At 37.3% G+C, this 12,868-nt stretch overlaps 1 protein-coding gene across 1 annotated transcript in view; it reads right to left on the bottom strand.

The window, feature by feature from the left end:
• The window catches only part of LOC127453824 (oxysterol-binding protein-related protein 3-like), a 66,679-nt gene that overhangs the window by 11,455 nt on the left and 42,356 nt on the right, over nucleotides 1-12,868 (bottom strand). Inside the window, exons 15-21 of the mRNA XM_051720524.1 lie at nucleotides 12,330-12,437; nucleotides 9,606-9,743; nucleotides 6,002-6,095; nucleotides 4,264-4,502; nucleotides 1,822-1,959; nucleotides 1,666-1,729; nucleotides 1,463-1,541 (exon numbers count right to left, since the gene is read on the bottom strand). Coding sequence (XP_051576484.1) covers nucleotides 1,463-1,541; nucleotides 1,666-1,729; nucleotides 1,822-1,959; nucleotides 4,264-4,502; nucleotides 6,002-6,095; nucleotides 9,606-9,743; nucleotides 12,330-12,437 — 860 coding nt within the window. The remainder of the gene's footprint in view (nucleotides 1-1,462; nucleotides 1,542-1,665; nucleotides 1,730-1,821; nucleotides 1,960-4,263; nucleotides 4,503-6,001; nucleotides 6,096-9,605; nucleotides 9,744-12,329; nucleotides 12,438-12,868) is intronic.

Raw genomic sequence — 12,868 nt, 5'->3', positions numbered from 1 at the left:
ACTGACAATGTCAATGGATAATGCAAATCTTCTGTTTTCAAATTTTAAGTAAATACTGTGTAAAATATCTATTCATATAAATTTTATCCGTCTCATTTGCCATAATTAGATTGTATTACATATAAATACAGTATATACTGTATGTAAGGGATTATGTGCAGTCATACATCATGTATAGTCTTGTATCACCCTGAAGGGGTTTATTTTGTGATAATGACTAACATTATCCCACTTATTACACAGCTACTTACTAAATAAATAAATAAATGGACATGACATATTGATTTGAGTTTATATTATTTTATTATGTGAGAATAAAGAGATCTGGGAGTGATAAGAGAGACATAAAACTAGCACAGCTATGTATGTAGGAAATCAGTTGCCTGGGACAACAGCGAATTATACAATTTCATGCCTCAGAATCCCACAGTTGACCAGATTAGAGCCATGTAATATGTGAAAAATGACTGGTCGACCACTAACTTTACTGTACTTTGTCAGGTACATAAGGGAGACATTACTAATTACTAAAATAATACAGAGTCTGTGACAAGAAGGTTCCTTGTAAGCATGGAAACACTGAGCTACAATTCATAAAATCTGGAAAACCTTTGATCAAGTGAAACCACTGCCACCCACTCAGCACAGACAGTCCATTATCATATGCCATCACAAAGTGTGCTGAGCGAATGGCTGATGTCTTCACTGACAGCTTCAACACCTCTCTGCCCCAAGGAGAACAAGGCCACTGACAACATCAGTCACAGCTGCAGTTATAATTTGGACCGTGCCATCATTCAAGATCCCAATTACACAGATTTCATTCTGTCCTCACCTCTGCAGTCTAGCCACAAGGATTCAAAGCATAACAACCAAGACATTAGTCCCTTTCCCACATACAGTCTCGGTACTTTCCCCTTAGGAACTTTCTAGATGAGAACTCTTAAGAGGAACGGCACACCCGAGGAGAATTTTCCCTCTCATGCATTTGCACGCACAAAAGTAACCCCGTAGTGACGTTGTCTAGTGACATAATTTTTCTTCTAACGTTGTTTGAACGTACAACTCAATAGCAACAACAACACAGATGGAGGACACCAGGATCTGATCTACACTTTTGTTAGGGTTGTTTTACACAAACTGTGTCTTCAGGTTACAGTCTTTACACTGCACGTGAGCCGTGTGTGCGGTGCTGCATCCCTGAAGCCGCAGTGAGAGGAGAGAAGTCTCGTTCCAATCACTTTAGTTTCCAAGAGCTCAGATTTTCTTATATTTAAGTACGGACATCAAGGAAAAAATATTACTGGCGTATACAATGCTATAAACACTTGTTTGACTCCATCATGGACACTTTCAGTCAAATTTTTGGACACACTTGACTGATATTTTTTTTGTTTTATGTTTCTCATGATCACCTTTTGATCTAAAGTTATGCGAGTAATAAATAAACAGAGGGACTTACCCAGGAAGAATCACATGTGTTGTTCCTACAGGTACAATCTCCATGGACTTTCCCCAGAACTTATTCCTCCACCTGACATCTGAATTAGTCACATATATACCATAGTCAACTTCACATCTTCCTCTTTCTGCCTGAATGTCATACACCATTTTATGTGTACTGACACCATTAATCTGGCATTATTAATTCATATGTGGTGTTACCTTGCCAAAAGATGAAGTTTTTAGACTCAGCATGACACGCTGATATAGGGGGGTGATGACTGACCTGGAGGAAGAACCCAGAGAAGTTGTGTGATCCACTTCTACACACATCCACAAACACACCTGTTCACAAACACAAAGTTTACAGCATCCTACCTGCTCGGCCACAAAACGAAAGCCTTTGTCTGGACGGTCGCACTCGTAGGTCTCACCCAGCACTGGATTAAAGGGTTTCCCTCCTGCTCTGTAGTAACTGGCAGCATAGCCTGACACAGCAAATATGGCAATGTACACCTACACACAAATCATAACACTCTCAGTTAGTAATGTAGCTTTTTGGGTCCAACGGCTTTTGACCCGCTGATTACCCTTGGACCAAACAAGGCCAACTGGGGATTGAGGCAGGGTCATTGTCAAAGGTGGAGTTTAGCCGAACTTGCCAGTTTGTGTATACAGTGCACAACGGTATAGGTTAAAAAAAAAAAAAAAGCGGGCACAGTACAAATCCGTTAAAAATCACAATGGACAAAACAGCGCCTAAAGAAATTACTTTCTATGGTCCAGTGAACTTTCATAGACGGTGTGCTGTGACATCGTCCCATTGTTAGTGGAGAGACCACTCGGAACATCACGGCAGTTACAGTTGGTGAGTTGTTATCGCCAATTTATCTTGCTAGCTAGCTAATGTTTACATTCGATATAAACTTAATATTCTAGATAACTACATAACATGATACCTCAGCTTGAGCTTCCCTTTTGCTTGTGAAATAGGCGTCATACTTGAGAGATATTCAGATCTAGTCTACATTACGAGGACACATTTCTCCCTCTGTGTTTGTCTCTTGCAATCAGATTAAACTTCATCATTGAAGCATACTGAAAAGCCAAGTTGCATCTTTCTTCCTCCAAAGAGACAAAGACAGAACAATGATGGCTTTTTAGAATGTTGTTGGATACAGTAGAGTGCAGCTGAAGCTGAGTGAAGCCCATTTCCAAGCAGGGAGAGTCATTTGTGAACAATAATCATGCACTCATGAGTAATAGCGGATTCCATGTGATGAGCCTGGATCAGACAGGCTTTCAAAAGCATGACTCTAATCATGGACAATCACATCAGCTAATGCACTGTGACATCATAAGTCAGACAATGGGTCTAATTGAAGGGGCACCGATCGATTTGGCTCGCTAAATAAAGTCCATTAACAGTGTGAGTGCAAGAACAAGTCATTTTGTGTGGCCAAATACACTATATGGCCAAAAGCATATAAACTGGACATCACCTTATAATTAATGAGTTTGACTATTCTAGTATACCCATTATTAGCAAGTGCTTAACATCAAGCATACAGCCACACAATATCCTCAGACAAACAACTTCAGTAGAATGGGGAGTCCAAAAAAAATAAATATATACAATATATATATTATTAGTTGTTCAACAAGCACATATAGGAGTGTAATGTATCTTGCATGTGCAATGATTGGGCCTCATTCATGAAAATTTCGTAAATATACAAAAGAATTGGGAGTAATTTCTGCGTAAAATGGAACTTCAAGAATGCTTCGTATTCCTGAGATTTGTTTGTACAACTTGTGTATGTTAGTGAATTCCAAACATTCGTAAATAGAACACACGTGCACTTTCATTCACAATTATCATAATACACGGCCATTAAAACGCCATATAAAGAAGGCTTCAAACTCGCTAGTAAATGACAATAGCAAGCTTTTAACATCTATGTGAACTGTAATTAACTTTTTTTTTTTGAGTGCATTCACATCGTAAAATATTGATTTAGTAAACACTGCATCTAAAAAGAAAGTGAGGAACTTACAGTCATCTTTGCTGTCATCAGAGGTTTTTTTGTGAATTACACAGTCCAAGAGGTCAATAAAAATAGTTTGACATGAAGCTTTAGTGTAAAAAATGTCAGTGCTGACAGAAGGATATCCACCTCCTTCTCCGGTTCAGTTGAGCGCATTGCCAGCATCATTGGAGAAACTTCTCGAGTAAATCCAAGACTGTACCAGTGATATACTTCCCTTGTAACCGGTACAATCTTCAAAGAAATTTATAGAATACCTGAAGAAGAAAATCTTTGACCGAAAATCTGTAAGATATTATAATTGTTTTCAAAAATCAAATGCAAACCCGACATGTTTCCCAACTTCTGCTGGAAATAAGCAGAGTTGGGGAAAAAATATACTTTGAAAAAATAAATGCAAGCAGCAAAGGAATGTTTCTAAATAAAAGCTTTTTTTTTTTTTTTTTTTGGATTTTTTTATTATTTGTTATTTTTTAAGGCTAATTTCACTCATTCATCGTTTTTAATTACTTATTTAAATTAACTTCTATCAATATTTGTCTGAAAGAATACAACAGGTTTGGATGTGTTACGCATGATTTACACATGGTCGGGAGCAGGTGTAAATTTTGTTCATACTGACTAAAGTTTTGAAAATACGAAAACTTTCATGCATAAGAAAATTTACGTCAGACCAGCGTTACGAATGATTTACACAAAACTTGTTCTGCTCATGTTTCATGAATGAGACCCATTGTGTGCATTTGTGTGTGTGTATTTGACTGCGGCCTACCATGCGCTCAAATGGGTCCTGTGTGTGTGCGGCCCGATCGAGGAGTTCACTGTATTCCAGTTCCTCACACAACCTCTGCAGTGTGTTGAGGGGCTCATTGAGTTGAACAGGCATGGCCACTTTCGAAAGGTCCTTCCCAATGTTGTTCTTCAGGATGTGCCACAGGCTGATGTTGCTGGTGTTGGGACTAGGGGAGGGAAGACATGACCGCCGCTGTTCACTGCCGTTCTCTACAAATCCTAAGAAAGAAAAAATATTTGTAGTTTCACAAACAAAGTTTGGGAGGAGTATCCCTCCACCACCCTGATTCCCCCAATCTATTCATTCATCTACTCAACAAGTTCGGGGTGGTATTCGAGCTCGGGTCAAGTCTCGAGCCTCGAGTCCTCCGCCAGGGACAGCGAGTCACACATGTATACACTATCCTCACTTTAGGATGACATTAACTTATGAACTACTGAATCTCCCATGTATAGCAAGTGTGTCTCTGAAGGTTTCCACACCTTTTCACCAATGAAATTCTATGACTTGTTTATTATTTCATGATTAATGGCATCCACTTACAGGTTGCCAAAATGAGGCTGTTTAAAAAAAAATATGTGAGAATGGGCCACAAAGTGGCACTGTAAAGGTTTTTGCTTATAACTTAAGAACCATTAGAACTAAAGTAAGAAAAATATGTTTCCTTTGAATCCTTTAGTGCCCCCAAATCACTTGGTCATGTGGATTTTCCACTGATTATTTTTTTTAACAAATTTTTTGAACTCATCCTGGACTGTTTGTCTGATTTGCATGAAATTGTATGTATCATCTTCTAGACATGCTCCTCACAAAAAGTTAGACAAAAATTATTTGTAAAGTCATTCAGAAGATGTAAGCCAATACCTTTTTTTGTGTGGTCTATAATCACTAATTGGCCTGTATCTGGTAAGCGCAATATCCAAACATAACAAAACATAGTACACCTGGACAACAGAACATTCTCAGGGCACATGCCAAATTTCATCCAATTCCGATTCTATCTTGAGGTATAACTTCCGCAAAGAAAAAAAATCCCAATTGTGCAACTGTGTTCAAAGCAGTTCAACACAACTGTGTCCACATCATCTACTCTGTAAAATTGGGCTATTTGGTCAAGTTCTCCTACATGTGCCTGAACCTCGAGAATATATTATATTATTAATTATATTTTGCTTAACTATAAGCATTTATTTACACTCCTGAAATTCCAGTTTTCCAGTCGTTTGTAATAATTGAATTTTTATTTAATAGAGTCTGCACTCACAAAGAACCTTATATTTTGATGAAATATTAAAATATTTAATCAGTTAAGCATTAATAAAACTATTTTCCACTGTATACATTTCCATTACTTTTTCAGTCATTTGTGATTATTGGATAAGGATTTTTAAAAAATCATTTAATAGATACTGCACTCACAATTAGCAAGATCCAGCCATACCTCTAAAGAGGTTTACAAGACATTTAAAAATGTTATTCATTTCCATGACTTTTACAGTCCTGGAAATCAGAATTGTAACATTTCCTCATATTTCCAGGTTTTCCATGACTGTAGATGCCCTGTCTGGCATTGTTAAAATTGCTGTTAAAAGTGCTGGTTCTTGACATGACAAACCATTCATACAGCTGAGCTGTTGTCAAATGTATGAAATACAGTTAGATGCTAAGTGAATCAGTGACACTGTAACGACCTGAGGAAAGAATGTGTGATACCCACCAATATTGAGTCTCTCATTCTCTGCCTCATTACTGAAGTTGTCCATGGACACGTTGTCACTGATGTCACTGATATATGAATCATCTTCCGAAGGCTAGCAGGAAAATACACATCATCATTACAGGTGTTTGGCTCTCCGACAATATACAGGTGCATCTCAATAAATTAGAATGTCGTGGAAAAGTTCATTTATTTCAGTAATTCAACTCAAATTGTGAAACTCTTGTAATAAATAAATTCAATGCACACAGACTGAAGTAGTTTAAGTCTTTGGTTCTTTTAATTGTGATGATTTTGGCTCACATTTAACAAAAACCCACCAATTCACTATCTCAAAAAATTAGAATATGGTGACATGCCAATCAGCTAATCAACTCAAAACACCTGCAAAGGTTTCCTGAGCCTTCAAAATGGTCTCTCAGTTTGGTCACTAGGCTACACAATCATGGGGAAGACTGCTGATCTGACAGTTGTCCAGAAGACAATCATTGACACCCTTCACAAGGAGGGTAAGCCACAAACATTCATTGCCAAAGAAGCTGGCTGTTCACAGAGTGCTGTATCCAAGCATGTTAACAGAAAGTTGAGTGGAAGGAAAAAGTGTGGAAGAAAAAGATGCACAACCAACCGAGAGAACCGCAGCCTTATGACTGTCAAGCAAAATCGATTCAAGAATTTGGGTGAACTTCACAAGGAATGGACTGAGGCTGGGGTCAAGGCATCAAGAGCCACCACACACAGACATGTCAAGGAATTTGGCTACAGTTGTTGTATTCCTCTTGTTAAGCCACTCCTGAACCACAGACAACATCAGAGGCGTCTTACCTGGGCTAAGGAGAAGAAGAACTGGACTGTTGCCCAGTGGTCCAAAGTCTTCTTTTCAGATGAGAGCAAGTTTTGTATTTCATTTGGAAACCAAGGTCCTAGAGTCTGGAGGAAGGGTGGAGAAGCTCATAGCCCAAGTTGCTTGAAGTCCAGTGTTAAGTTTCCACAGTCTGTGATGATTTGGGGTGCAATGTCATCTGCTGGTGTTGGTCCATTGTGTTTTTTGAAAACCAAAGTCACTGCACCCGTTTACCAAGAAATTTTGGAGCACTTCATGCTTCCTTCTGCTGACCAGCTTTTTAAAGATGCTGATTTCATTTTCCAGCAGGATTTGGCACCTGCCCACACTGCCAAAAGCACCAAAAGTTGGTTAAATGACCATGGTGTTGGTGTGCTTGACTGGCCAGCAAACTCACCAGACCTGAACCCCATAGAGAATCTATGGGGTATTGTCAAGAGGAAAATGAGAAACAAGAGACCAAAAAATGCAGATGAGCTGAAGGCCACTGTCAAAGAAACCTGGGCTTCCATACCACCTCAGCAGTGCCACAAACTGATCACCTCCATGCCACGCTGAATTGAGGCAGTAATTAAAGCAAAAGGAGCCCCTACCAAGTATTGAGTACATATACAGTAAACGAACATACTTTCCAGAAGGCCAACAATTCACTAAAAATGTTTTTTTTTTATTGGTCTTATGATGTATTCTAATTTTTTGAGATAGTGAATTGGTGGGTTTTTGTTAAATGTGAGCCAAAATCATCACAATTAAAAGAACCAAAGACTTAAACTACTTCAGTCTGTGTGCACTGAATTTATTTAATACACGAGTTTCACAATTTGAGTTGAATTACTGAAATAAATGAACTTTTCCACGACATTCTAATTTATTGAGATGCACCTGTAAATGTATCTTACCAGGTCTATTGACCACCTACATGTGTTGAATGAAAATCAATAAAGGTAATGTGTTCAGTTATTTTACGTTACAATACATCCTACAATCCCAGCTATAAGTAAGCCATTCATATATTAATTCCACCAAAAAGTCTAAATAATGTAGCTCTGTGGTGCTTTAAAGGTGCACTCAGTAACTTTTGTCTTTGTGTCATCTTGGACTTACACTGACACCTTGCGGCTTGGATGCAGCATTATTTAAAATCAATAGTTTTCAGATGCCATTGTAGATATATAGTATTCACAGTCAGCCATTATTACTTAAATCAATGAGTGAAAGTGTCAAATAACAGGACGGTTACTGAGATTTAGCGAGTAGTATTCGGCTGGTCATGTGATTCTAACATGGCAGCCCCCATGTGCGGACCCTCTCAATTGTAGAATAAAACAGCTTTTTTAAGGTTAATGATATGACAGGAGTCTTCATTTTAATGTGAGAGCTCATGATTTGCTACATATATTGCAAAATTAGAATTCATGTCTTTAGGAGTTAAGCATTATTTATGAGGAAAAAAATTACTGAGTGCACCTTTAAAACACTGCTCTGTTTTTTTGAGCATCCTGACCAGCCCAACATAGAAATATTGGCTCAAACAATTGCGTGATTTTGGGGTGGGACTATCTGTTTGTGCCACTAATGGCAGAAGAGGGGTGTTCAGGACACTTGTTTGTAAACAGTCAATATTTTTGCAAATTTGTTTGGTGACACTATTGGTGGAAAAAAAAACAAATCACACTTTAGCTTTATACATCTACGGGGTGATGGATCTCTCTGCTCCAGTTAATAAACCACATTATGATGACACTGAATGTATAATAGACTTCAATGTGTTTGTGTCAGTGTTGAGGCAAGTTTTCGAGGGTGTTAATTCTCACAGGAGCCAAATTTGCACCTCAGATCTTTCCAGGGTATTTTTAGAGGCAAGCAATTATCTCAATTACCATATTACTTGCTTGAACAGTTCTGCCACAATGTGAGAGAGGCAGACAGGCTACTTGCACTAGCTGTAGAATGTCATCTGTAGCACATATTACATGTTGAATGTAATTAGCCCCTTCCTCTGTCTCCTAATAATGTCTTAAAGGAATAAGTGGCAGCACTTTGATGGTCCAAAAGTCATATTTAGGCAGCATAAAAGTAATCCATGTGACTCCAATTGACAGGTGAATGTCTTCTGAAGTAAATCGATAGGTTTATAAAAGAAACAAGTCGATAATTAAAAAGTTTTAACTTTAAATTGACACTTACATCCAAGGCTCTGATGCCATTTGAAATGGCTGAACTCTCACGTGACATTTGTTCTTCTGTTGTAAATAAGCGCTGCTTCCGAATTCTCGCATTAACTCGCCAACGTGCTTACATCACGCTTCGTGTCAGTGGCTGGCAAGAAGCGCTTTTTAAAAGTTAATAATGTTTTAATGATCTATTTATTTTTTACACAAGCTTATCGATTTGCTTCAGAAGACATTCATTGATCGACTGGAGTCACATGGATTACTTTTATGCTGCCTAAATATGACTTTTGGACCATCAAAGTGCTGGCACCTGTGTACTTCCATTATAAGGACCTGACAGAGCTCTATCTTCTTCTAAAAATCTTAATTTGTGCTCTGCTGAAGAAAGACAGTCGTACACATCTGGGATGGCATCAGGGTAAGTGAATAATTCGAGAATTTTCATTTTTGGGTGAACTATTCCTTTAAGCAGACGGTGGTAAAGGGTAAAGTTGAGGCAGCTGGTCTCTTAATGGTGTGTAGTTAATGGACTATTGGGCATTGTGGCACAGTTCTGGGACATGGAGAGAGTTTTAATGATCCTAACCTCATTTTCAGAAGAACTAGCTGACAGCAGCACTTCCTGTGCATCAAAGAACTCTGAGAGAGACTCTGTAATGGAAGCTCTGCTCTCATTGGACACCTGGTGGACAAGGAGGCGGGAACCATCACTGGAGTCTTGCTTCTAAATGAAGACAAATCATGGCTTCAAGTGACAGAAATAGAGCCAAATGTGTTTGGCAGCAAGAACAGTTTTATTTGCTGCACTAAGGATTATAAGGGTCTTATTTCACCCCAAAATCAAAAGAAAAAAAAAAATAGTTTGCATAAAGAAAAGCCTATTTTGAGGACCGTTTTTGCATTGTGACACTACTTTCATGACCATTAATTACATTTCCCCTTCAAATTACAGTATAGAAAAAAAAAATTCATTCTCTACTACAATAATGAAATAATTCATTCAGGATGAAAGGGATAATTCACCCAAAAATGAAAATTCTCTGATCATTTACCCTCATGCCTTCCCAGATGTGTATGACTTTCTTTCTTCTGCTGAACACAAACAAAGATTTTTAGAAGAATATCTCCGCTCTGTAGGTCCACACAAAACAAGTGAATATTGACCAAAACTTTGAATTTCCAAAAAGCACATTAAGGCAGCATAAATGTACTCCAGTGGTTAAATCCAGAAGTGATATGATAGGTGTGGGTGAGAAACAGATCAATATTTAAGTCCTTTTTTTACTATAAATCTCTATAAATCTCACTTTCACTTCAACAGTCTTCTTCTTTTGTTTTCGGCAATTTGAATTCTACGTGCATATCGCCACATACTGGTCAGGGCTGGGCAAAGGTGGAGATTTATAGTAAAAAAGGACTTAAATATTGATCTGTTTCTCACCCACACCTATCATATCACTTCTGGATTTAACCACTGGAGTACTTTTACGCTGCCTTAAAGTGCTTTTTGGAAATTCAAAGTTTTGGTCAATATTCATTTGTTTTGTAGATAGATTACACCAATGGAGTCATATGGATTAATATTATGCTGCCTTTATGTGCTTTTTGGACCTTCTGATCACCATACCCTTGTATTGAAAGGAACAACAGAGCTGAAATATTCTTCTAAAAATCTTTGTTTGTGTTCTGCAGAAGAAAAACATTCATACACATCTGGGATGACATGAGGGTGAGTAAATGATGAGAGAATTTTCATTTTGGGGTGAACTCTCCCTTTAGATAATTATGTCATTAAACGATTTTTGTACAACAAATACTACCATGTTGTATACTGAGCTGCACTTTACAATTCAAAAAATATATCAGCATTTTTGTCCTCATTACAGTAATGAGATTTTTTTGCATTACTCTAGCATACAGATATCGTGGGAGTTAGCTATAAAAAAGTTTTACCACTCTTTCTGTATCTGTAAATATTTTTAGGTGACTTCAGATGTTTTAAAAAAAATTGGATTATAAGTCGCAAAATTTAAGAAAAGCTGTTGACAACTTGATGGATAATGTTTCATTCTGTGGTGTTAACAGTTACAGTTAATCATCTTAATGTGAAAAATACACTTAATCACAATTAAAATTGCCAAAGAGTTTACAGATGAAAGATTGTGCAAATAATTGTAATTACTGTAAGAAATCTATGCGGGAAAATCGGGGCATTAGTGCATTAGTTAAGTGTCACAATTCAAAATATCTTAATGGTGTTAAAAATATGCTCAGTTTACTTTATTTGAAATATGTTCTTGTTTTTTTTTTGTTTTTTTTGGAGGTGAAATATGACCTGGACATTTCTTGATAGTTTTCCTGATATTTACCCCAGTAGTTTAAATACAAAGGAAACAGGATAAAGGGCTGAACACATGATCAAAGTAAACAATAATGCAGAATGAGGAAGACATTTCCTATCAGCATAAGACTCAGTTAAAAAGCTTAAATATCAAACAATTTCTTTCGAATCACGACTTATGAAGCATTCAGACATAAGACATAAGTTGGCAGAGCTTGCCAAGCTAATTAGCGTAAAAGCATTGTGTTGACTAGAATGTCAATTAGGGTAGTGGGTTATTGACAGAGCAATTCCACAGGAACATCTCACTGATAGCATGTGAAGCGTGGGATCTGTATGTAAGCTTGTTAGTGTGCGTGCAAGCGGGTTTGGGCGTATACTACCCAGAGACACGATTAACTGGCACTAGCGAGTCTGGCTCAGTTTCTCTATAGAGTTTATGTGGATTAAATTATAATAAATCAACTTGTGCCTTAGATTTTATCCTGAGGTTACAAATTCGGTTGACAAATGTAATGATGATGTTCTTCTACCATAATGAATTTTTTATTTATATAATCTGCAATGACTAATGAAAAATACAGTGTATGGTTGGTAACAGCTGTAGAAATGGTCTGGTCTTGATAACGGTCAATCTGTTGGGAATACGACCTAGCTACTTGGCAATATGATAATAACGAGTGTGTTAACATGGACACTAAAACACACAGATAAATACCAAAATTCTGCATAATCGGGCAAATAGTGCTGACTTTTGTGAATAAAGAGCAAAAAAATTAAATAAAATCTCCAGCTGCACAGAAAGGAGGCGTTTGTGCAAAAAACAATGCTTATGAACAAATATGGTTGTTCAAGTTGGACTGTAAGACTAAGTTTTGTGCTGAAATATAACGCTATAGAGTGGTGCTACTGTTTAGGGAATGGGGGAGGAGTGGGTAGGTTTAATGATAGCACATTTCCCTCACCCACCTGCAGGGGGACAGGGCTGAGGTTTATATGGACTGAGGGCTCAGAGATGTGCGACTCAGCATGAATCTTGCACAGACGCTCTCTCAGCTCAGCGTTCTGCGTTACAGCCTGCAAAAGCAACCAGCAAATACTCACATGGCTTCCACACAAAGCTCCAAACTATTATACACAAAATAAATATTTTCAAAAATGTTCATGCAGCTCCAAAAAGGACTATTGTATAAAAGCGCCATAAAAGTAAATTAAATTTATGTAGATATTCTGGTGATTCTCACAAAATGTCCTCATCATATTCAACCCAAAATTAATAAAAAAATTATATATATATATATATATATATATATATATATATATATATATATATATATATATATATATATTTATGAAACTATATTTTGCATAAACAAAATGAAGTCTACATTTAGGACAATTAAATGTTGGCATTTCGACATTATTTTCAGGACACTTAAGCACATTTTACCCAATTCTCTTTACCTTAAAGTGTTCGAATGTTTTACTTTTACTATTCCCATTCTTTT

Source organism: Myxocyprinus asiaticus, chromosome 16 (assembly GCF_019703515.2).
Source record: "Myxocyprinus asiaticus isolate MX2 ecotype Aquarium Trade chromosome 16, UBuf_Myxa_2, whole genome shotgun sequence".
Taxonomy (NCBI): Eukaryota; Metazoa; Chordata; class Actinopteri; order Cypriniformes; family Catostomidae; genus Myxocyprinus; species Myxocyprinus asiaticus.
The sequence above is the reverse complement of the archived record's forward strand: the minus strand, read 5'-3'. Positions and strand labels throughout refer to the sequence as shown.